Below are 26,177 nucleotides of genomic sequence, written 5' to 3' on the forward strand. Positions count from 1 at the left end.
ATACTCTTTAAGTTTATACCAAATTTAAGGCATACCCCATCCATAAAAGAAAATGTACTTCACTGTTTACAGATGATTCCAAGTTGAGTTGACTTTGGAAATAAGTTGTGATAATGTTGAAATATGAGCTCGGTTTCTGTGTGTTGGATCCAGAAGTCATATTTTCAATGACAAAAGGCACTTCTGCCAATGGAGTGGAACCTCCCCCCCACCCCCGCCAGCCCTCTCAGTTCTTCAGATGGAAGCACCTAGGGGATAAGGGACCTTCAGGAATAGCATGAGGGTTGAATTGGGTACTTTCAGTGGGGGGAATCAATGAAAATGTCCCCTCCCTCTTCTGATGACAGAAAATGACCTTTGAATCCAACCCCCCTCCCCCTGCTGTTCACTAGTTAAGTAGTAAAAAAATCTAGGTGGTTTTGCCTGAATTTCCTGTGCGAAATTTTACTTACGAATGCAACTGGATGGTTTGAGAATTAGAGACCACTTCAGGTCATGTAAAACGTTATACATGTACATACAAGATGTTAAAATGTTTATGTAGCAAATCAGTGCATGCAACCAGTTGTGTCATACAGGCGCATGCATCATCAGGGAGCTGGGGATGGATGTGTGGCAATCAATGTGTTTGCTGCTGGGTAATACAAAGTGGCCTGCAGACTCCTTCACATGGTAAATACCCATGGTGAGGAATTTGGGTGTAGTTCTGCTGACTTGAAGAATGTCAAACAGACAATGAAGGGTTTTTCTAGAAACACATCTCTGGGAACTCTGGCTAGCTATGACCTTGCGTACTTCCCTCAAATGTTTGCTTAGGGCAAATACAGATGTAACTGAGGCGATCTCTTAACTGCAGTTAAGAGTGCAGGAATAGATAACAGAAAAGGATGTACACTGTCCCATCACCCTGTAGTACAAATTTCCCACATTTAACAGCATTAAAACAGTACCACGGACACAGTGGTTAAGAGACTAACCAGGTTGCCGATTCAGACAATGGGTTGGATCCAAAGTTCTGCCAGCTTAATGAAGCTGGTGGGGCAGGGCTTCCCTGCCTCTCCCTTTCTGCTGTAGCTCACTAAGCCTTTGAAATTCTTCTCCTGGAGGTCAAGGGCCCCTCAAGAACAGTGCAGGCGAGGTGAAGCAGAAGTCTGTCTTGGGAGGGGGGAATCAGTGAAAAATCACCCTCCTTCCTGCCCTCAGAAGTTCTGTAATACCAACAGAATGGCTTCTTTGGATCTAGTCTAGTATTCTGAATTAGGGTTGCTTAGCAAATACAACAAAGGACCAGAATAGCTAGAGTATATGATGGTGACAGAGTAACAGCGCATTCCTGAGAATTGGCGTAGGGGACCGGCGGGGAGAAGGCGCAGTCGAGCCACCTAAAACCGCAGCAATGCTGTTCTTGGCGCCGGCATAACTGGGCAAAAGCGGACAAGAAGCTGCCTACCGGCGGCTCCTCCCCCCGCCCCGGGAATGCCCCCCCACGGCGCTCAGGCGCTGATGGAACTGCCCTCGCCCCAGCGTAAGTGTGTCTTGTGCTGTGATTAGATGCACTTAAACTGGCGGCGAGGTCACACCTCCTAAGGGAAATCGGCCACAATTCTCAGGAATGCATGGTAAATCTCAGCTGGGTGGATATGGTGTAGAGTGGGGAGGGGGGAGAATTGCACCAGGGAAACATGGTAATCTCTTAATTAATGTTAAAATAGTGGATTGGATCCTGTCGAAACATCTGCATATGAAGGGGTAGATTTCTCTTCCTCCCTTCCTTGGTAGCCCTCAAATTCACCTTTCTTGCTGCTCTTGGGGGTCCCCCATTCCCCAAGAGCAGCATTTTGAGGGGCATTTGGGGGCTAATGTGGGAGGGTAGAGGTGGGGAAGTTGGTTTTTCTGTTCATGGAAATTTTAGACATGATTCACCCCATAGCTCTCTATATCTATGCTGGCCTCTAATGTCTGGTGAATTGTTGGTTTACAAAAGAAAAGACATGGACGTGTACCATTTTCAGTAGTTTGTAGATTGCATTCTTTATTTCCTCTGTTGAGCGATGAGCGTGGGACTGGAATTTGTGTTGTTTCTTTAGGAAGACCTGTTCCAGTTTTGCTTTTGATTTCTACTATGTAACATTTCCCATTAGCAATTCCATTACAGATTAGTAATCACTTTTAGGACTGACTGGGGGTGGGAAGGTAGCCCATGCTTTAATTGCTTCTTTGGCTTTGCCAAACCATTTGCCTTGATTCAGCTCTAGTGCAGCGCAGTGTTAAGAAGACTGACTTCATGGAAAGGAATGTGCAGCCTCATCAGCATCAAGAGATGTAGCCAACAAGTTCCATCATGATGAGAATCCGCATCCACATCTGGACACATATCTGCCCTAGTTGTGTGTTAGACGTTTGCATTCGTACCTCTTTAAACCTCAAAATAATTTAATTATTCAGTCTGCAGGTGTGATCTCATAATCCCTTATAAATGTTATTAAGCAGGATTTTTGAAGGATTTCTCCCCCCCCCCAGCATGCAATTAATGCAAATAACGTGGCACTCCTCTACTTACGAAATGCAGCTCACTGGTAGTTTATAAGAATGAGGGTGCTTGTATTCTACAGTTTTGACTAATGAAAAAAAAGATTCAAAGTTATTTAAAATGTTTAAGCAAATAATATGCTGCTGTGCTTTGAACTTGCTGCCCTATGCTTCATTTGGAAAATCATGACATCCTAAAGTTGCTTGGCTTCAGTGTATTTAGAAGGGTATAGCGCTACTTATGATGATGCCATTAGACACCTAGCTTTCCATGGTGGTAGCATTACCACTTCTAAAATGGAGGATCAGCGCTCTGACCTATTATAATATAGTACTTTAGAAGTCTTCAAAGATAAAACCCTGTGTGTGTGTGTAAGCACATATCTCACATATACGGATCAGAATCTAAAGAACTGCAATTTATTATAGTGGGGCTAGAGGATTTTAGGTTTGTGTTTCTTGAACAGCAAGCCACAAACTACTTTTGAAACAAGTGACTTTCAAAAGGGAGGGGCCATGGCTAACTGGTGGAGCACTTGCTTTGCACGCAGAAGGTTCCAGGTTCAGTCTCTGGCATCTCCAGTTGAATAGATCAGGTAGTAGGTGATGTGAAAGATTTTAGCCTGAGATCCTGGAGAGCCGCTGCCAGTCTGAGTAGACAATACTCACCTTGATGGACCAAGCATTTGATTCAGTATAAGGTGGCTTCATGTGTAGTTTATAGCACCACACTGTGGTCTGTTTCTGAACAAAGAAAAAAGTCCCACTAGACCAAGGCTGTGATTCCGCAGCACTCAAATGTACAAAATTGTAGTTCGTGTGTGAGAGCTACATGCAGTTTTGGTTCTTCATCAATGAGGGCTTCTTTCTACTCAAGATGCTTCTTCCCAGTCCATGTGAATTCTTGTTTCTGCTAGGGACACGGCAAGCATAATTAATCTCATGGCAAAGTGAAGGGTAGGCAGCAGTTGTTTTTGGAGTGTGTTGATTTTTATATTTTTAAATGAATTACAAGTTCCCTTTTGTGCATATGAGCATATTTAGGACAGTGTGTATAGGCCTTGCCCCTTAGGAACCAGTCTTTACAGAGGCTTGGCTGGTGGCAATCCAAGGAAGAACTCTTTGGCTATTTCACCCTCAAACAAGAACAACTGCTTCTCTAAAGTCCTTCTGGATGAGTCTACTTGTTCTGGAGGGGCTTTGAGAAGAATGGAAATCGATGGTTGGAATACTTCATTTATACCGCTGCCTTTCTCTTCACTGGGGATATAAAGTAACTTACATCATTCTTCTCTCCTCCATTTTATCCTTACATCAGCCTTGTGACCTAGGTTAGGCTGAGATTGTGTGACTGGCCCAAGGTCACCCAGCAAGCTTCCATGGCAGAATGGGGATTCGAACCTGGCACTCCCATGTCCTAACCCAGCACTCTAACTACTGCACTAGCTCTCAATTGGTGTTTTTGAAAGGGTTTTATTGGTTTTTTTGCTGGATTTATTGTAAGTGCTAACTATGTTGTAAACTGCCTTGGGTTTCTGCAAGGAAACAGATAACCTGTACTTCTGTCTTTTTCCTTTGTGAGGTAAAGAGCACCTGCTGGGGGTGCTATTTCTGGTGGCAAAGGGAGAAAGGATTAAGAAGCCCCTTCCTTTATAGTACTAAGCCAGCCTGCTGGTATTTTATGTAGTTTCTGTGTCTTGTGTTTTGTAGAACAAACAGTTGGGAACAAATGTATTACTAAGCATCATGTGTAGCTCGGTCCCCATTTAGACTTCCTTGGGAATTTCCTTTCCAAACTTTAACACAAACTTGTCAGCTCTCCAGGTCAGCAAAAAGCAACTTGTTTGTTTTGTTCCTTATTATCCTTAAAACAAAGGAAGAAAGAGCAGAACATAATGTCACAATTGTGAAAGAGTACTGACCCCAGATAGATCAGTTGTTTGGATCACAGGAGGCCTGCCTCTAAAGGCTGAAGCCAAGTTTCTTGTCTTCAAAATGTAAACAAGACAGGCTGTGCAGTCAGAATCCATAAACTAGGGCAGTTTTGAAGAAGATGGCTTGGTGAAATCAGTAACTTGGGAACAAATCCAGAAACGGCTCCAAGAGCAGAAGAGCTGATCAGTTCACTGTGAGGTGTTCATATAGTCTGGGTTTTTAATACCGGTAATGTCCCTAAAGCCCTTTCCAAACTGATGAATTCAGTCCAAGAAGAGTGAACACACATGAAGCTGCCTTATACTGAACAAGATTAGTCCATCAAGGTCAGTCTACTCAGACTGGCAGCAGCTCTCCAGGGCCTCAGGCAGAGACCTTTGACATCACCTACTTTTCTTTCTGGTTTTTTTTGCCATCAAGTCACATCTGACTTATGGCAACCCCTGGTGGGGTTTTCAAAGCAAGAGACGTTCAGAGATGGTTTGCCATTGCCTATCTCCGTGTCACGGCCCTGATATGCCTTAGCGATCTCCCATCAAAATACTTGCCAGGATCGACCCAGCTTAACTTCTGAAATCTAACAAGATTAGATTAGGCTGGGCTATCCAGGTTGGGGTGACATCACCTACCACATGGTCCTTTTTAATTTGAGATGCTGGGGATTGAACCCGGGACCCTTTGCATGTAAAGCAGAGGCTCTTCCATTGAGCCACAGCCCCTCCCAAGTTGTGGGTTTCTGAGGAAGACATCAGAAAGAATCCTTAGGACTGTGTTTCTGTTGTGAGAATACTTCATATTCCTGATTGTTGGATACTAATATTTTGTTGCTGGGAATATGCAGTTTTCTCTAGCCTATCACAAATGTCTTTAAAAAACTAGGATAGCTTCCACATAGAGCTTTTGGCCACAGTCGGGAATTCAAGCTGGTGTGGGATTCTTTGGAGCATCCATACAATGTTGTCCCCTAATCATCCAGTTTCTGGTTTTTCCCTTGGTTTTATGCAATCTTTCTTATACCTGGTTGGATGCAATCTTTCTAAAATGATTGCAGCACCTTTGCACAATGTGTGGATTGAAAGGTGTGCATTCTTGGCTGGTCCTGCCCACATCAGTATAATTTTCCTTGTGTCAGTCCCCCACAGTTGCCATTCCCCCTGCCACTGGAAGACTATAGCATTGTAATGTTATAATCTACAGTTACAATCTGAATTCCCAGCTTTCATTTTATGAAGAAAAAGGTAAGTGTCTAGTCCTTTTTCTTGTGCCATTTTTATACCACCTCTGATGTTGGATTTTCTGGCAGAAATTGTAACCGATCAGGAAGAGGGGAAGCAGAAGTTACTGACACATAGTAATGTAGGTAGGGTTGCCAACCTCCAGGTGGCAGCTGGAGATCTCCCGCTATTACAACTGATCTCCAGGTGACAGAGATCAGTTCACTAGGAGAAAATGGCTGCTTTTGGAAGGTTTCCAAGGCAAGAGATGTTGGGAGATGGTTTGCCATTGCCTGTCTCCGCATCACAACACTTGTAGTCCTTGGAAGTCGCCCATCCAAATTCTAACCAGGGCCAACCCTGCTTAGCTTCTGCGATCTGACAAGATCGAGCTAGCTTGGGGCTATCCACGTCAGGGCTAGATTGGTGTACTTCTCCCTAAAATGCTGTTTTTGTGTTATGGCACTATATCAGTATGCACCAGGATATAGAATTCAGAGATTGGAGGGTTTTAAAAAAAACTTTATGGAAGCTATATACAAGATGGAACATTTTAAGGCACCATATAAAATGGAAAACATTCTATAGTATTGTAGAAACAATTTATACACTTGTGACTGTACAGTTTACATATAAACGGAACTATTTACAAATATATATATACATGAGCCCGAACAAGTTTCCTAGTATCTAACTTTCTGGTATTGCCAACTGAAAATTCAGTATTGTGTAAAATCAAAATTTTTACATAATTTTTCCACTGTACATATATACATGTATCAATATGTCTTCAGCATCTGAAGTAGTTCTGTATAGCGAGAACAATTATATTGTCTTCCAAGTCTTTTACATCCTGGTGTTCCTTTTTCTGATTTTTCAGTTTAGAATTTAGTTTCTGGTGGTGCCTGGGGAGTGGAAAGTGAGTGGGTAGAAAGAAACAAATAAATGACATAAGAAAAGCTTTTAATGTGTTTTAGCTGAGTTCCACTGGTGGATTCTCCTTCATCCTTTTCAGTTGTTATGTTTTTGAAGCTCTTATATTTGAGCAGTGTGGCATGGGTAATCCTGCTGATGTACTAAATTGCTGATTTTTATGGATACATTAATTTTGGGTACACGCCATTGGAAATATTTTTTTTAGGGTTTCTGATCATGTGTACAGAAGCTTGAAAATTCTTACGTTTTCCTGTTCACAAAAAATGGTGACCATGTGTATCATCAAGAGGATTGTACATAATGCACTCTCTTGGTACTTGAGGTAAAACACCAAAATGATAACAACTGAAAAGTCTACAAGAATCTCCTTCTTGGGACAGGTTTGTAGCTAAATGATGAGAAGAAGCCTTTCTACATAAGACCTTTCAGGCCTGCCACAGGTTTGTTCTGGGTTTTTTCCTTCCCAGGCAGGTTAGGTAAGATGATTATGCTCTTCTGACAGCTGGGCAAAAAACAACACAAGACTAAATGCATTGGCACCTTCCTTTTCATGGAGTTTTGCAGATGATGGTCACATTCTACAATATAGTTAAGTATGGGTTCTGTTTGGTTGGGGTTCCCTACCTGTAGCAGAGTGCAGATCCAAGATGTAAGACCTGCTATGAGTAAAAGAACCTTACTGATGTCTTTTCCCCCCTCCCTTTTTGTACCATAATGTTTGGAAACAGCCATTAAGCCCCTTTGACTATCATCATCATTAAAAGGTAAGCACAGTAGTCTCTGAGATTTCTCTCAGGCTACATTGGCATTGAATCGTTCTAAACTGTACTGAAGTCCTGTGTGGAATTGTATCTTGAGCTGACAGGAGATGAAGCTACTGTTTTATTAAGTTTTGCTGTATGTCATGGCAATAAGAGTGGGGCTAGTGAAACAGTGTGTACACAGGTAGGATGAAGTGGGTTCCTGCTCAGGAATGTTCTAAAATTTGCCAAACCATGACTACTTTCCTGTTGTGTGTGTAAGTGCCGTCAAGTCGCTTCTGACTCATGGAGACCCTATGAATGAAAGTCCTCCAAAATGTCCTATCTTTGACAGCCTTGCTCAGATCTTGCAAATTGAAGGCTGTGGCTTCCTTTATTGAGTCAATCCATCTCTTGTTGGGTCTTCCTCTTTTCCTGCTGCCCTCAACTTTTCCTAGCATGACTGTCTTTTCCAGTGACTCTTGTCGTCTCATGATGTGACCAAAATACGATAGCCTCAGTTTAGTCATTTTAGCTTCTAGGGTCAGTTCAGGCTTGATTTGATCTATAACCCACTGATTTGTTTTTTTGGCAGTCCACGGAATCCGTAACACTCTCCTCCAACAACACATTTCAAAGGAATCTATTTTCTTCCTATCAGCTTACTTTCAGACTAAAGAGACTCTCCTGTAGTACTCAAAGTCTAGGGCTATAGCCTCAGAAATGCTTTAGTGATAAGGACGCTGGGTATTGACTTACCATGATGTCCCGATTACGTAGTCCTCCATTTGTATTGATTATATAATGATCGTTGTTTTCTTTCTCCTGTGGTGGAACAAATAGTTTAGAGTTGGGGAAGAATGTTGGTGTTCTTTCTTTGGTTTAAAAATGGGTTAATTTATAATTTTGCTAAATTGGCATCAGTCCCATCAGTTAACCAGTCTACCCACAGCAGCCATTGCACTAAGGTAATTAAATCAGGCTCCAGACCAAGTTGCTTCAACCACTGCATTTTATGTGCCCACATGGATGAGGTCAAAAAATGCCCCCACCAAGATCTATAGACCAATATACTACCTCTCCCCAAGACTTTTGTAAGTGGGTCCCAAAAGGTAGCATAAGTTTAGGAATGGTCTGAACTTCAAAAAGTTTGATGACCACTGCTCTATGGACTTAATCCGTTGAAGACTGTCTTCAGCAACATTCACCGTATGTCATTAAGATGTGAGCTAAGCAAAGAGCAGAAACTGCAGTGGGTTCTTACCGTGATGGGTTTGAACTTGGGGGAGCTGGCTGCAATATCCTTTTTGACCAATATAAATAGAACTGCATCATGAACAGTAAGGAAGAACATGGATGGCTTAATTTCATCATCAAAAAATGCACATCTCTCCAGTTTATCCAGAAGACCATCTGAAAATAAAATAAAAATAAAATATTTACAAGCTCGTGTATACATTTCCAACATGACCTCTGATTTTACAGGATATATTTCCCTTACTGTTTGATAATTTGATCAAAGGCCTTCATATTCAAACCCATCTTTTTCTTTAATAAATGTGTCAATTAAAAAACAAAAACCAAGTTGCCATTTTTAAGTCATTTATTATCAGGTCTCAATTCTGTAATGAATTTTCAATATTTATGCATGGGAGTTTTACCTGAGGTTCGTTGCTGACCCACACTTTCCTATTGGGAATCTATGCACTGGCAGTCTCCAAGCTCAAATCAGGTCCCTGCCCCTTTAAATACTGCTTTTTAATTGGCTTACTTGCAGTGCTTACTGTGAGGGAAAATCCCACCCAACCCAATTGCCACATAAAAAAGCATTTTGAGAACAACAATTTAAAAAACTGAGCAATTTGAAAGGTGGGAGATCCAAGCCTTGGTTTTAAAAAGCCTTTCTTGTGCTCAGAAAAAGCTCTGAAGAAGCAGGAAGTATTTGAATCCATGCCTCTGGACATGCTGCTTTGTAATTGGCTGTGAGCAAAACCAAGCTTGTGTGTTCCTGCACTTTGCCTTCTGCATAGGGATTTTACCCAGGCTTTGCTCAGGGAAGGTGGCAGAGTCGGGTTAACAGAGGAATGGGAAGACCCGGACCTTGTAAGGGCTGGGCATGAGGTCATCTCTAATGGACAGAAAACTCATGCATAACTCCAAGGAACAACCGATTTGGACTGGAGGCGAACGTGAGTGAAAATACTCAATATGACTCTGAGAATTAAAGCTAAGCATAAGAGCAGAGAAGCTGGATCAGACCAACAGTTCATCTAGTCTAGCATCCTGTTTCCAAAAGTGGCCAGTCACATGCCATGAGGAAGCCACTGCCAATCAGTATCATAGAGTGAGCCCAAATTCTAGTATTAAAAGTACTGTTCCTCAGAAGCAAGCTATACAATTTACTAAGTGTGAGTAATTTCCACATTTAGCATTGAATGTCCAAAGCTTACAAGTGAAGTCCATTAAGATTTCAGTAGGAATAGTGTCCACGTAAACATGCTTAGTCTGTTAAGTGACAGAACTAAGTGCGTACTTTACACATTTTATAGCTGTTCCTTAAATAATCATAAAGAGATTTGGATCAGCTTACCATGTGCTCCCACAATGTATACATCCACTTGTATCCGGATAAATTCTTGTAAAGTCTATTAACAGAAAAGAGGGTGGTATTTAGAGATATATGGACATAATGTAAAACAGTATGGAAATCATCCACCATCCAAATGTAGATGAATGAACAGGGAGTCCTTGTACAACATGAAACCCTGAAGTACTGCCATGTAAGTATCCATGTGATTCCCATGTGCAGTTTGTTGTGTGATAAACAACACATGCAACAGAAAACCCTTTGGCTTCTGGGATAGGCATCAAGAGGAGTTATGCATTCATCATACAAAATAAACTGAAACTGAACTCCTCTCCCGCTCTGCGTACCAGCCCCGCCCGGCCGAAATCAGCCCGCAATCCCCATAGGCTCTTTTAAGCCGGCGGCAGGTGGGCTGATTGGCCGGGAGCGATAGTTCCCCACCACTTGAGGAGGTGGAGTGGGCGTCGGCCGGCATGAGCCCAGCCACCCGCGCCTCCAGACTCGCCCGGCTCCCTCAGACCCCGCCCGGGACACCAAATCGGGCTCCAGGTAAGTCCTGTAACCCTTGCTTGCTGTCCCAAGGCTACTAGGCTGAAATACTTTGTTACAGGTGAACTCTAAACAATTTTCTTTGAACTTAATTGATATATAAATACACCACACACTTTTGTAAGGAAAAACGTTTTTATATATTTGGAAAACATGGCCACAACTATTTATTGGCAACAGCGGTAACAGAAAAATGCATTGGTGTGGCAAGAAGGGGCAGGATGGGGCATCAGCCGGCCCCCTGCGGACTGATGTGAAGGATTTTTGCAATGCAGGATTTTTGCACTGCAGAAGTGACTTCTGTACAAAATGGCCCAGGGTAGAAGAACTCAACGACTGCTGGTGATATTGTATCTCTTTGGCATCCATGGGATGCCAAAGTGTTTTTAGAGCACTGAACCTCTCTGTGGCCCTTTTTTGGATGTCATGGTCCTTTTTCGGATGTCACTGTTACCAGAATTTACGGCACCACACCCACCCCCTCCAGAGCAGACAAAGCAGGTCAACAGTGAAGCTAGTCTCTAATACAGCCAAACCTTTATCAATAATATAATTAGTATTAGATACCAAAAAAACAATAAAAATACAGGGGAAGGATTATAACGAATGTATTAGCATCATCCTGCACTAGCTAGGCAAACCTATGGCTGGGTGGCATGACAATGCTTCTCATCTGCTGATGTTAAATGTAGGACAAGATAACCTTAATGCAGTGCAGTCAGTAGGGCACACTGTGAACTAGAAATCTCCAGTTCAAATCTTGCCACTGCCATATGCTTACTACAAGGCCTGTGTGTGTGTGTGGGGGGGGGGGGTCACCATTTCCCACTGTAGCTTCAAACACAGCCGTCTGTCAGATGTGCTTGTATGCAGATATTTTCTGTTAACCAGGGCATCAAGAACAACTTCTTGCCAAATTTTGCTTTATGGAGGTATTTTATATGAACCAGGTAATCAAAAACAGCCTCTTGATAAGGTTAGAATGTTTTCTGTTAATCAGGGTATCAAAATAGCCTACTTGTCAAAATTGCTTAGCGTAGGGAATCTTTCATGGCAAAATGGCAAAGTGGCAAAATGAAAGTGGGGTGAGGTAAGGGGCCAAAATCCCCACCATCCATAATATATTAATACTGACACATCTTATAAGGTTGTTGTAAGGATTAATGAAATCATATATGTAAAGCATCAATCAATTAAATAAACCGGATTCTCATATTCATTTGCACAGAGTAAACCTCCACTTATATGCCATCAATGGCTGCCTAAGACCCGCAAAATCTATCTGACTTATATAATTACAGGCTAAGGGCCAATATAGTTGGCTATAGGGCATCAACGTGTATGGCTATGAAATGAAATGTGATGCATGTCTTATATTATTCTGTTTATTAGCAGGAAATTGCATGGGAGTTGCATTACCTCTCTTAGGACTCTCATAGCAGAAACATCAAGAAATGACACCGCTGAGAAGTCAAGGATGATGCTGTGGATGTCAACCCTGGGAACAGTGATGTTGGAAGGAAGGTCGGAGTTCCAGTCTAACTGAATTGGCAAGTCTTTGGTATCTGTAGGCTTGTCCAGTTCTTCAATACTGTTGTTGTCCAGCTCGTCTTCTGAATCATTCAGACTACTTACAGTGCAAATAAAACCTTTCTGTTTTAAAGGGGTAAACATTAGTTAGAATGCTTATTCATGGAAAGATGACATAGATGATATAAGCAAAGGGTTGCCAACTCCATGCTGGGAAATTCCTGGAGATTTGGGGGCATAGCCTGGGGAGGGCAGAGAAGAGTTTGGGGAGGAGAGGGAGCTCAACTGGAATGTAGTGCCGTAAAGTCCACCCTCCCACGCTGCCATTTTCTCCAGGGGAACTGATCTGTGTAGTCTGGAGATCAGTTATAATTCCAGGAGAACTCCAACCCCAACCTGGAAGTTGGCAACCCCTGTATAAGCATCAGTTCCATGTCTATCTGTAGTTTGTAGACAGTGAAATTATTTGAGTAAGACTGATTTGCTTTGCAAATCGTAAAACAGAAAGGAGAAATGAGCAGCATAGTACCTGGGGCTGTTTTTTTAATGTAATCTCTGGGAACTAGATAGATCCAACAATTTTTAATTTTTATTCTGAGGTGTGTCGACTTCTGAGGAAAATGACAATTGATATTATAATCTCTCAAATATCCTAAAAACGTCCATTTTCTACCTTCTACTAGAAAATGGCATAGCTAAGCAGATAAAGTAAATAAAAATAAAATAAATAAAGCATGGAGTCAACTGGTGGCAGCCTGCTATGCGTCATCCATGTAAGTATGTCTATTCTAAATATATTCATCTATGTAAGCTACCAATAGGCCTCTGGCAACATGCAGATTTTCCATAGACTTCCAAAGGCTTAGATCCAATTAATAAATCAATAGTGACCTTCAAACACTTTTCCCCTGCCCCAGATTTTTGCGGATTTGTCAACCACTTTCCCACCTTCCTCTCAGGTTGGATTCAAACAGCAGCTTTGTCTGAACTATGTGTAATCATTCATAACACTGCCACAGACCCAACTGAGAGATAATGCATAATAATTTAGTAAAGACCAGAGCTTCCTCATTATGACTCTGAGCTGCTCTAGATGACCCTTTTCCAAGGGTAGGAGTCTCCCTCTGGTTGAATTTAAATGAGCCACCATGTGACTGATTCTCTATTGAATACAATATAGAATAGAAATGGATGGCTAGTAATGATACAACAGTTGCTTAAAAACACCTCTATGCCCCACTTGTTTTTCAAATTTATCTGAAAGTGGTTGGTGGGAAATTGTTTCCTCACCTTTGTACCTCAGTAAATATAGTCCTTCCTTCCTCTACTTAATATGGTCTTTTGGATTATGGTGCTTAATCATTTAAGCACAGATAAACTATGTTTGGTTCTGAGGTGTGTATAGGGCCACTACCACATTGACAAGAAAGGCATATCTAGGTTTGCCTCAGCTGTGTTTGAAAAAGCTTTTCTTGCCATAAATGATGGTGGTTCAGCCTTTCCTCAGACAATCAAGTTACAGTTGTGTTCCAGTTCTGTGTTTAATCTTAAAAAAAAAATTCAATTGCAAAAATCTTAACTTTTTTTTGGGGGGGGGGTTGAACTTAGATCTCTTACTGAGGCACTGAGGATTCTCCCTCTATTTGGGCTATAAATCTTATCTTTATGACTTTAGCCATAAACCTTGTTTTTTTAATCTTGTACTTTGCTAAACATTAAGGGGAGGCAAACACTTATTCTGCTCTTATGTTTTACTGTCAAAACCTTGTGACTAGGTAAGGTATGTTGACATTAATGGGACACTTTGAAGATTAGGTTGAAGGTTTATGCCTACCTCATTTTGCTTCTGAGGCAAAACGTGGCAGGGGAGAGAAAAGTATGTGCTGAAAAGTGGCACAAAACATTAAGAACAGACACACACCAGCATGATTCATCTTGCCGTCATAAACTCAAGATACTTACAAGGGTCACTTGAAGTTCTCCTTTCTTCAGCATCCTTCTGATTTTCCTCAGAGCCTTGTTCCGCTTGCGTAGCACTCTCAGTGGATTGAAACCAACCTGAGACATTACATTTGTATTGGTTTATCATCATGATGGTAAATCCCAAATATCTTTTCAAGCAGAAACAGCTTACTTTAAAATAGGTTTTTAGTACTAGATTTAATTGTGTAATAGTGAACCGTATTTATATAGCATATGTCCAGTGCATGAATGTTCCCTGACATACATTATATCTGCGACTTTAGGGTGAGGATTTACGCACTGTGGGTGGATCAATGAGAAGCCTAAGCCTTCACCTTTTTCTGTTTGGCCAATCCCACAGCCACTGAGCACTTGATTATTTTGTATCTGCCGCTGCAGATTGTCAACTTACTCCATTGCCTGGTTATAATGATCCATTATTCACAATGTGAAAAGAACTCCTACCAGGAATGAAAATGAATTACATGGTTTTCTGGAATTTTTATAATGTTACACTGGTGAACTAAACTCTCTTGTGTGTGTAGACATAATGTTTTGCTGGAGTTTTTAACATTTTCATTTCTGCCCACTTTCATTGCTGCCAAACAATCTTATTCTGAATTGTGAGGGGTTTTCAAAAAGTACAGCACAAGAAGTCACTTTTGTTCCCAGAAACATTCAGGGCCTACCATACTTAGGATAATTAATTGGATTCTTCCTGAAGGGCACGCTTGTGAGACATTGCTAGACCAAGCAATGCTGAAAAACAATTTGCGGATGTAGTTTCATAGTAATTTAATTTATATATATTTTATATACATTTATAACCGCTTTTCTCCTCAATGGGAACCCAAAGCAGCTTATATAGTTCTCCCATCCTCCATTTTATCCTCACAGCAGCTCTGAGGTAGGTTAGGTTAAGAGAAACTGACTGGCCCAAGATCTGCAGCAGGGAATCAAGAAGAATATGGCAAAACTGAGTTTGTCTTCAACAGCAAAGTTAGCCTTTGATCTGTTTTGTGCTCATCTAGATCATTTAAATGAACAGTAGAAATGGGCACACTGTAGGGTTGCCAACATCCAGGAACTAGCTGGAGATCTCTTGCTATTACAACTGATCTCCAGCCGATAGAGATCAGTTCTCCTGGAGAAAATGGCCGCTTTGGCAATTGGACTCTATGGCATTGAAGTTCCTCCCCTCCCCAAACCCCGCCCTACTCAGGCTCCGTCCCAAAAACCTCCCATCAGTGGCAAAGAGGGACCTGGCAACCCTAGCACACTGCTTTGAGCTGCTGAGAAGCAAAAGGAGGATGGGAAAGTATGTATTAGATATGTATTTTTTTTAAATCCATTTATCCCCAATAAAATTCTTACCGCTGCAGTCAGCTTGTCCTTGAAGAATGCACTATTAGCAAAGAAGATTGGAGATGGGCATCGGAAAATCTTCACTCCCTCTGGCTCATATATCTATGCCACAAAGCATGCAGGTTAGTTCAAAATGTCTTATTATATTATTGCAAATTTGAGCTAACATTAGATTCTTACATCTGTATAATCCTTCCTGTTCCTGTAGATGTCGCTTCTTCCAATGTTAGCCAACACTGTGCATTTTGGACTGTAAAATAAATTGGGGGTGGGGGATCAAACGAGTTGAATGCCACAGAGTAAGAATGAACACCTGGCTTTGTAGTAAGAATATAATTAGTTAAACTTATCTGCACCACAAACTCAAAGCAATTTCTTTGCCTCAGATAATCCTGATAACTGTCATTTTGTCATCTCTAGCAGATAATTCTTTGTACCTTTATCAGAGTACAGTTTTCAGGATTTTCTGAACCTAATCCGTTCAAACAAGCCTAAACTAGATGGAGATTTGCAATGTAAATTTGTCATGGGTAGTTTAAACTTTGTGGCTTAATTGATATTAGTATCAATCACATTTTGTCATGATGTTGCCACATTTCAAACACTAAGAAAAGCAGCTATGGAAAAATGGATTTCCACAGAATTTTCACATGCTACTTAAACTGCTTTATAGCCTTCCCCCTGCTATTAGTACATGTCTAAAAACCAACTTGTGATTCTTGTTTAATCAGAAACTTCTCCTCAACTGATAAGCTTGGAAAGAAGAAATTGTAGCTGTGCTACAGTTGTGTAGTACTTTACTCCGAATATGAGGCAGCAATATGACTTTGGCCATGAATTATCGTATTTGTATGACTTCTTGAGTGGGTCTCTGAGTATGGTGTTTATATGTTCATTGGTCAGTGTATGCACCATCAAGTTATAATTGGCCCCACATATGAAATTACTATCACAGATCAGATAGCACAAACACCATGTTTATGTCATCGGACAATCTCTCACAATATTTTTCAACAGAGACAGGTCACTCATTGAGCTGTGAGCCACCGATGATATATTAACAATGCCATCCTAAACAGAATTACACCCTTCTAAGCCCATTGACTTCAGTGGATTTAGAAGGCTCTAATTCTGCTTAGGATGGCACAGCACAATGTGTATGTGTGTGTGTAACTCAGCCTTGAGTCATTCTGAATATTGAATTGGGCTGTTTTATCTCTCCCAAACTGCTTATTCTGCTGTCATGATTCAAGAGGCAAATTCTACACTTTAATGCTGGCATATATTCATTGTTCATAATGGTTTTATGATTAATTAATTGTATGGCATTATTTTCACTGTATAGATGCTTTGTGTTTAATTGTATTTATACATTTTACTGTAAGATGCATTGAGATTATAAGCAGGACAAAAATAAATAAATATTTACTTACAATTGTGCGCGGAATATAACAGTCAGGAGTTGAAATCCTACTCCCGCTGCTAGTCCAATATCCAGACCCAGTAAAATAGCAGCCAGGAATGTCACCACCCAAATAAGCTGTTAAGAACCAACAAAACCCCGATATAATTAATACGTGTGGAGAGCTGTGAACAAGGTTCATTTCTAAATGTCTGGCTTTAAACTGTAGCTCCACAAAAGTTAAGAAACTTATTAAAGGTTACTTTAGTTACTTTTGTGTTCAGTGCTAGCCATCACATTTTAGCAGGGAGTTTTCTCAGGGTGAGTGGAATCCCACAACTCATTTAAGGTTTTATCCCTATCTATTCCTCAAGATGTAGTCTAAAGATCTTCTGTTTAAGCTCATAAACATCAATGGAGCAGATCCCCAAGTGTAGAGAGGAAATGGTCTTCCCCTTCTGTCCCCTACAAGTTCCTTACCTCTAAAAAAACATCCCACCACCAGTGTCCAAAGAGAGTGTGGGGACTGGAGAGAGAAAAATCTAAGTGCAATTATCACACATCTCTGTGGTTCTATAATTTAGTAACCATGGCAATTGCTGTCCCATGGCTCCCAAAAGGTGCAGGAATTTGCTAAGATCTCATGTTTTGGGGGCAAAACATGAGATTGCATGAAGAGCCAAAGTTCTCTGAGTTCTTATAGCAGTCAGGATTTTTTTTCTCAGTACAATAAAATTTTTCTAAGTCACCTTGAAGGTTTAGATGGATTTAAAGAGTTAGGATTTTTTTTACTGAACCTCAAAGGAGTGTACCTGTATGATTTTGGAATTTAGGGATCGTGACAAATGCATTCTCATTGCTCCCCTAAGGTCCAGAGAATGCATTCGCCAAGGTCTAAGGAACTGCCCTGACCTACATAGCCCCAGGCTAGCCTGATCTTGTCAGATCTCAGAAGCAAAGCAGGGTCGGTCCTGGTTATTATTTGGATGGGCAACCTCCAAGGAACTCCGGGGTCGTGACGGGGAGGCAGACAATGGCAAACCACCTCTGAACGTCTCTTGCCTTGAAAACCCCACCAGGGGTCACCATAAGTCAGATGTGACTTGACAACACACCCAAAACAGGAACTACACATGTCCCCCTAATATCTGTGGTCTGCGTAGACAATGGAAAAAAATGAAACAGGAGAGCTTGGCTGGACTGCTGCTTGGCATTTTTGTGGGTCAGGTATCGGGACAGAGGAGAGGAAGGAGTCCTGATCAGTTTCATAGTAGAGTGCTACCTCCCCAAATGCTGCCAACAGGTGTTTTGCTAAGTTGCCTCTAAGGATATGCAGACAGGTTTTGCCATTCCAATCCTTTTTTAGTTTGTTTTCAAAATTATAGTTGTCATCCTATAGAAATATGCGACTGTGAGTGCCTTCCAATTATAGTGAAGAAGTGCAGTTTACAAACTCACATTGCACGTTTTCACAATTGTTCAAGGAACAATCAATAACAACCCAAAACACATTATGAACCAGCCGTACTTTGCAAATAGGATCCCCCTGGACATCATCTGCCTTTTGTCATGAAAAATGTCAACAGTGGGAGGATTGACAAATGCAGTTTTCCCAAATAACCAGCTTTCACAATGCTTTAAAGAGATTTTAAGCCCACTCTCAAATGCAATTGCACAGAGACAACTATTTACTTACACAATCATATTTGTCCTTTTTCCAAAGAATTCCTATCTCTTTGAACTGCATCAGCATTCCCTTTAAATTCCCGAGAGCCAAAGCTGCAAGAACTGACTGTAAACGATAAATTAAATATATCTTAAGCATTGAAGCATTGATATGTAATAGAACAAAATAATGTGTATCACTGGGCACTGCTCCTTTCCCTTCGTTTCCCTTTCTTAGTATATGCCTCTAAGACAGCAAACCCCAGTGTGGTGCCAGTTGGATTCCCCTATCAGAGTCCCTGATCCCTCAAACAGTCACAGATAGTATCCAAAACCATCTAACACAATTTATTTCAATTCCATTAACAGAGTGATTGGCCAAGTATTAGTAACCTTGGGCAATCATTCTATTAAAGGTAGTTACCTGGACATTTTCTTGGCTTCCTCCAAAAAGCTGAAAAGCAAGGGAAGGCAGCCACTCCACAATTACCATTTTGTGCTTACCCTCCCCCCCACACACACACACTACCTTTTCTCAAAATTCTAGAAGTGTCTGCAAGTTCAGTAAGGTTGGGACCCCTGCACTAAGAAATCCTTCTTTATTGTATGTAGTACATAAAGTTCGATTTCACAATACATCAGTGAAAGATGCAGGCATATCTTTCCTGTATTCCCCTCCTCCTAGCAGTCCTTTCCAACCCCAGAATTTTGACCATCTCCACTGCAGCTTCCTAGTCCACATGGCTATTAATACATTAGGGTTCCGCGGACCCAGGAATAAACTTTCCTGGGTTCAGCAAGGACTGCGAGGCAAAGGGGAACGTGAGAAAGATCCATGAGGATCCACCCTACGTTGTAGCGTGATGCCTAATCACTCTGCAGAAAGGGTTTATTTTGTGCTCTGCACTCTGTGTTCTGCCACCCTGAAGAAGAGTACTTACTGATTCCTGCCCTCTAAATTGAAGTAAGCAGGTCCACATGGTCCACTGTTGCTTTTATTATTGGGGCGGGGGAAGGGGCGCTCCTACTCAGAAATCTATTCTGTAGACTTCCACAAAAGGTCTAGAAGTCTCTGCCAAATTCTGCATTAGGATTTAAAATTACCTATATAAGCAACACAGGGCCAGCCATTAGGCAGAGGGATGTGGCCATCTCAGATGTCAAATTCTGAGCACAGTTACGGGACAGCAAACTGATAAATTATTTAATGTTTATTGGTGTTAAGTGGGACATCACATGGATTTTCTGCCTCAGTAGCCATTTTGGGTTATCTCTGAACATCAAAACTTGGCTCCCAGCTCTGAAGACATCTCCTCCATACATGAAATTTGAAAGAAGAGGAATGTATGACCAGTTCTGAAGCAACAGGTATATAATTTTTCTGTTTAGAGAGGCCAAAAGCTCATCTATGCATCCTTCTTGCTTCTTCTCACTAGAAGCAACTCCAGATTAAGCCTATCACAGGCCATCAGTTTAGCTTGAGAATGGTGCTACATACAATGGAACCATTCAAGGCTGGTAAAAAAATCAGCTAGTACAATTTTGGGGATGCAAAAGTGGAAGGGATTCAGTTATTTGAAGTGGATGCAATCTGACAATGCTTTCTACGAGCACTATCAAATGGTTGCGCTAGCACTAATCCAGACTGCTGTGTATCAATTAGGTACAGATACTCAATAAAATCCACATTTTGTAGCTTCTTTCTTCATGTAGATCCAGGGGAGATTTGGTCATTGTGGCATCAGTTTGAAGTGATATTGCAATTTCCAATCATTCCTATAGGACAGAATCTTTGTTGAAAAAGAAAAAAAGTCAGTACCTTCTGCAGTGGTTCTAAGAGGTGACCAATGGCCAGGATGACAATCATCACAATAATAGCTGAGAGGAATCCAGCAATCTGTGTGAGAAACAACCATTGTGAACCTGCATTCTGGAACCACTGCCTTCTTGCATCTCAAATTTATTCCATGATTCTGAATGGCATCATACCTGCGTTTTACCTCCTGTGCTAACCTGTACACCAGATCTTGACAGCGAAGTGCTTGCAGCAAATCCTTTGAATGCACCACCAAAGATGTTGCTTATTCCAAAGGCAACTAATTCCTTCAAAATCAATGTGATATTTATATTTAGTGAAGCATTTGTGAATCTTGTTTTTGTTGCCAATTTGCTTAGAGCTGGCATTAATTTCCTTACCTGGTTGGCATCTATGGAGTAATCATACTTGATAGAATATACTTTAGCCACTGAAAAGGCTACAGCAAAGCCCACAACTGCGATGGAGAAACCATCACCCACACAGCTTTGGAAGACACTCATATCTGGTGCAACTGGAGCCTGAAATCTGAAGGTAAAGTCAGAAAACCTCAATGAGGAGCTTAAAATTAATAATACAAGCAACTTTCTCAAAATACTAAGAAACAGATGATTCCCTCTCTGTTCACATATGTATATCATTTCTGAACCCAAAATATATTGGTGGTAAGTTGGCTCAGATGTGATTATTTGTGATAAAAGTGATTTGTATCAAAGGCAAATTTTAAATTTCACTAAAGGCCCTGCTCATGGATCTGCATCTACATTTACTGGCTGATGAGAGGTTTGGGTAGGCCTGGTTCACTATTGCCTTTTCTGAAAATGAAAATCCATGTTCTCTTCTGGGCCTGTGTCCTCTTCATCATATAAAAGTGGTGTAGGTGGAAGAAAGTACAAGTGGAACGATGCTGCTGTGCAAAAGATCATAATGCAGGTGCAAGGGGGCGGTCTTAGGCAATGGACAACTGGGGCAACTGCCCCGGAGCTCCATGTTGGGGGCCCACTGCCCATGGACCCAGCCCCCAGATTGTGGGGAGGAGGGAAAAAGCAGGCTCCTACTGCCACTGCTTGCATCCACTCCATCTGGGACTTGGGCCACCTGCTCCCTCCAACAGCCACTTGCACCCACTTCATCCAGGACGTGGGCTGTCGGTTTGGTGGCTGCTGCTTATGCCTACTCCATCTGGAGCTCAGGGACCCAGCTTCGTCTTTTTTTTAAAAAAAATATTTTATTAAGTTTTTCAAAAATAAACAAACAAATACATACACAATCATTCACACAGTTTATACTCCTTCGGGGAGTCTATTTTATCTTACATCTCTAATCTCATAACTTGACTTTAAATTCCACACTTTGTATAAAAATTTCCTTCTGTACATTGTAATGAATTATAAGATAAAATAAAAAAACAACAAATTCTAAGCACTGATCTTAATATCTAACCATCTACCCCTTCCATTTGGCATAATCAAAATAACATTTCCATTTCTTTTGAAAAGGGACCCAGCTTCTGTTGACAGTTCCATCACCCACCTCACACGCGGTAAGGGTTTCCCCTTGCATGGCAGTGATCCTGGGGCCCCATCCTGGATTTTTGCCCAGGCCCCCAGAATCAATACGACCACGCCCATGTGAACATTTTTTAAAATATTATTATTTAGTTACAGTTTGATAGATGTGCAAAAGGGCTTAGAACAGTTTTAGGGGAAAATCCAGACACATCATTAACATGAGTTAATGTACAACCTCAGAAGGACAATCTTGGAGGCTAGTGAATTCTCCATCTATGGTACCTTTTCTAAATTTTACTCAAGATGTGATGACTTTTTTTTTTTGCCAAAGTTTCACTTGTAATTAAATGTGATTTATCAGAAAGCATTGCAGGTAGCATGTACTTACCCCCTATCTAGTTTTCCAACAGTGTCTACCCCGAATTTGTCTTTGAAATTGCAGCCATAGGATATTCCAGCTGCTACGACAGTCTAGGAGGAAGCAAAACATCCTACGTAAGAGTCAGCCATTCATTCCTTAATTTTCTAATCTTTACTTCCTTGTTAGCAGATATATTATTTACCTTATGGTTACTTAACTTTTCAGTTACACTTCCCTCTTTATTGTCTAGTCTTTCTTCAAATATTAGCTATCAGTATCAAATATTATTGATTCAGTATTTCAGCAGTGGGACAATGTAAAAATGTACCCCAGTAACACAGACATTATGAGCAGCACCCCGAACCAGGCAATAGGAGCTGTGTATGGCAGAAAAGATCTGATTGGAAGTTTTGACCTTTTCCGCACATTCAAGTTACTCCTGATTTTCTTGGGAGTAGAACCACAAGCACTAGAATCAGTTTGGGCAGGGTTCTTCCATACTTCTGCCCCCCTGTGCATTTTTACAGTTGTGGAGTCAGTTTATTTTCTTCCATATGTTGTTCAAATAATGAAAATTTTCAAGGGGGGGGAAGGTGCTGTCATCATTGGTGTCATTATTATTAATATGCCTTATTTTGCAGAAAATGGGCCAAAAATATTGATATAACACTGTAGTGTTATAATTCTCCAGCTTTCATTTTAAAAAAAGTAAGTCTCTAGTCCCCTCCCTTGTGGAGATGTCAGGAAAAAGGCATATCTCTGCAAGGAAAGAGGCTAGATACTTACTTTTTTTAAAGGAAAGTTGGGAATTCAGAGAACGTGCTTCAACTATCATTATAACGTTTCAGCATCGTATCAATATTTTAGGGCCATTAAAAAAAACTGAAATCACTCATATTTGGGAGAGAGGGGGTGGTTTAACAATTATGACAGTCCAATAACTGAAAAGTGAACTGGAGGAGGATGTAACAAAGAAAACTGACAGAAACATTATGCATAAAAGAAAAAGCCAACTCAAAATCGGCTTCCAGAAAAACATCAGGGTAAGTGGTCTCAAAAGAGCCAGAAAACTCGGGGGGTGGGGGGACCAAAATGAAAACTAAAGACACAAAAATGAATGCAGAAATCAGAGGATAAACCAAAGCAGTATTGGGCCACAACGACAAAAATAAAATGTGGAAAAGCCCTTAGAGTGAGTTGGCTTTTGCAGGTTGAGAGTTAAGAAGTTGTATGAGAGAAGGGTTAGTTAACAGGAATATGAATTAAGATCTGTGGAGATATCAAATCAAATTGGTTAAGTTTCCCTTTCTGGAGAACTGAGTTTACAAAGATATTACCTTAGGCCAGCAGAGTTTGTTGTGTCTGGTGTGAAACTAAGTTTCTGTGTTGATGTTATAAACCTGCCTGAGAGAGAGGATTTTCCTTGGGCATGCAATGTGTAAAAGCTAATATCCCACAATTCCTAGTTGGTTGTTAATATTATTTACCCAGTTTGTGTGTTTCTTTCTGAATAAACCTCATTCTTGTTTAAAAGTGAAGTTTCTTGTTCTGGTCAATTCCTTCCTTTAGATCAGGGGTGGGGAAAGTCAGGCCCGGGGGCCATTTAAGGCCCGCTAAATCATTTGGCCTGGCCTTTTGTGGGTCATGGCAGATCTCTAGCTCAGAAGGATATAAGACTGGCGATCCGCCCCTCCTGTGGACAAGAATAGCCTCTATTCAAGGCAGATGTGAGTTTGTTTTGCAGAGAAAAGGAACCCTTTCCCCCCTTTGTAGTGGAAACTGCGGAAGACCATTGTACTACGAGGAGGTAGATGGTGGTCAATGCAGCCCTTCCCCATGTGAGAGCAATCTCAGGTCATTAGGGAGTTAACTTTCACACAGCACTGTAAATGATGAGCACCTGGTGATGGGGAAAAAAGTTAGTTTTCACTCTCTGTTAAAAGAAGGGGAGGGCTTCAGATAAGCCAGCCAGCCAGGAGGAGGGCGTCTGGACGGCTGCCAGAGAAGAAGCGGCTTGCTTGCCTCCCAGGAGACAACTTCCCATCCTTATTTCGGATTCAACCTGGATAAAGGGTATTTTTTGTTAACAGATTACTTAGCCTGGTTAAAAGGGTGCATTTTTTGTTTAATAAAACTGTGTACTTTGTTTTCCCCCAACACTTGCCTGTTGGAATCATTTCCTTACCTAACCATGGGTAATACACCCTTGCAGAAGAGTTGTTAGCTATGGAGCTGCTAGGACCGCCCAAGAAACTGTATTAACCCTCTCCCACCCGGGCCATGGAGAAACGTATTTCCTCCGTACTACAAGAGGGCTGGGAGCAGAAGAGACGACAATTTTGTATGGCCCGCAAATGATGTTATAAATATCCAAATGGCCCTTGTCGGAAAAAAGGTTCCCCACCCCTGCTTTAGATCCATCCAGACTTGGATGTGGCCATACCCAAGCCCAGATTCTATCCACTAAAAACCCTTTAACCTTGCTGGGAAACCTGGCACAGTGACAGGAAAAATCCTGTGGGGTGATGCCTAGCCCTCAGGAAGTCCATCAAAAGCAGCTAAAGCAAGAACATACAAATACCTAATATCCCAAGGGGTTCTTTTCTCATGGAGCAGTTTGGTAGCATGGTGAAACAGGAAAAGACAGGCACCCCATCTCGTTTCAGCTTATTAACACCAGCCTGACAGTTTCTAAGTCAACACTCAATAACAATCTGATGCATTTTCTAGAGTCTGGTTCTTTAGCTACAGTTTTTAATAAAGAGTGTGTTTCTGACATCTTACAAGGACAAACCAATTGTAGAGGACTGCAGAAACTTTGTGAATTTTTTGTGTTGCATACTTGTCATTTTGTTTATAGTGGTCGTTTATGCATGGGTACTTTCACTCATGTTTGTCCCCGGTCTGACTCGGTTGTTCCTTGGAATTATGCATGAATTTTCTGTCCATTAGAGATGACCTCACACCCAGCCCTGGCAAATTCTGGGTATACCCGTTCCAGTAATAACCCGATTCTTCAATCTCCTCTGAGATCAGCCCAGGTGAAATCTCCATGCATAAGCAAAGGGTGCGACGGGTGTTGGGGGGGGAATGTTTCTCTCACAGAAAACACTACAGCCAATTACAAAGCAGTGTTTTAAAGGGCGGGGACTCAAACGCTTCCTGATTTTTCAGAGTTCTTTCTGAGCAGACTCACACAAGAAAGGATTTTAAAGACGCTTGGGTCGTCCCCCCCCCCAGTCCTTTTAGAGGGCTCCATTTTTTAAAAAGGTTTGTAAAACGGTACTTGGGTTTCCACTGGGGGGAGAGGGGGAATGGACATTTCTCTCACAGAGAGCACTACAGCCAATTACAAAGCAGCATTTCAAGGGGCGGGGACTCAAATGCTTCCTGCTGGTGCATAGATACGCAACAGAAAAGTGTGGGTCGAGCCACTTTCGAGCCCCAGGTGAAACTCCCATGCATAAACGACCAGTATATTTCTTTCATGATACCAAGCAAGTTTATGATGTACAGCAAAGGCCACATCTTTTCTCGTTTCACTAGTTGAGTTACACTGTTCCTTCCTTTCTAATTTATATCAGCTTGCCAACTGGAAAGGATAATTTTAACGCACATCAGATATAAACATGTGATAATATATGACACAAAGCATGATCCACATTAGTGAAGAAAACAGTATTTCTTAACATAAGATGCTCGGCAGTCTAACTGTGAGGGGTCCCCTACAGAAGGGTTGCTCCTATTCTATTCTGGGAGACTCCTGTGCTGCACAGAAAGGCAGAAATTCAACAGGCAAAGCATTAAATCATTTCTTAGCTAGGAAAAACTGTGCTTATTGAATTCTTAAGTTTTGTACAGCTGTTAAAATGAGACCTTCTAGAAATAAACTGGGAACTATGGCTCACAAAATACTGGGAAGTAGTTCAAAACTGCATTTTTCCCTAGTCCCATTTCAAGAAGTGATACGTGATGAAATTTGTTTTTCCCCCTCAATGATAAAGACTGAATTGTTTGCTATGGTACATAAAGTAAGTATGATTAAAAATACCATCCTTATTATTTCCTATATCAT

The 26,177-nt window shown here is 41.3% G+C and overlaps 2 protein-coding genes across 2 annotated transcripts in view; both read right to left on the reverse strand.

Annotated features, from left to right (window-relative positions):
* Positions 1-26,177, reverse strand: part of SLC26A4 (solute carrier family 26 member 4) — a 139,556-nt gene that overhangs the window by 101,488 nt on the left and 11,891 nt on the right. The gene's annotated exons all lie outside the window — the stretch shown is intronic.
* SLC26A3 (solute carrier family 26 member 3) overlaps positions 6,549-26,177 on the reverse strand; it is a 30,997-nt gene continuing 11,368 nt past the window's right edge. The window contains exons 7-20 of the mRNA XM_056847767.1: positions 22,130-22,212; positions 20,611-20,758; positions 20,404-20,517; positions 20,234-20,311; positions 18,446-18,541; positions 16,781-16,887; positions 15,528-15,597; positions 15,357-15,449; positions 13,983-14,078; positions 11,910-12,143; positions 9,945-9,999; positions 8,619-8,767; positions 8,114-8,179; positions 6,549-6,583 (exon numbers count right to left, since the gene is read on the reverse strand). Coding sequence (XP_056703745.1) covers positions 6,560-6,583; positions 8,114-8,179; positions 8,619-8,767; positions 9,945-9,999; positions 11,910-12,143; positions 13,983-14,078; positions 15,357-15,449; positions 15,528-15,597; positions 16,781-16,887; positions 18,446-18,541; positions 20,234-20,311; positions 20,404-20,517; positions 20,611-20,758; positions 22,130-22,212 — 1,413 coding nt within the window. The 3' untranslated portion in view covers positions 6,549-6,559. The remainder of the gene's footprint in view (positions 6,584-8,113; positions 8,180-8,618; positions 8,768-9,944; positions 10,000-11,909; positions 12,144-13,982; positions 14,079-15,356; positions 15,450-15,527; positions 15,598-16,780; positions 16,888-18,445; positions 18,542-20,233; positions 20,312-20,403; positions 20,518-20,610; positions 20,759-22,129; positions 22,213-26,177) is intronic.

Source organism: Euleptes europaea, chromosome 3 (assembly GCF_029931775.1).
Source record: "Euleptes europaea isolate rEulEur1 chromosome 3, rEulEur1.hap1, whole genome shotgun sequence".
Classification (NCBI taxonomy): Eukaryota; Metazoa; Chordata; class Lepidosauria; order Squamata; family Sphaerodactylidae; genus Euleptes; species Euleptes europaea.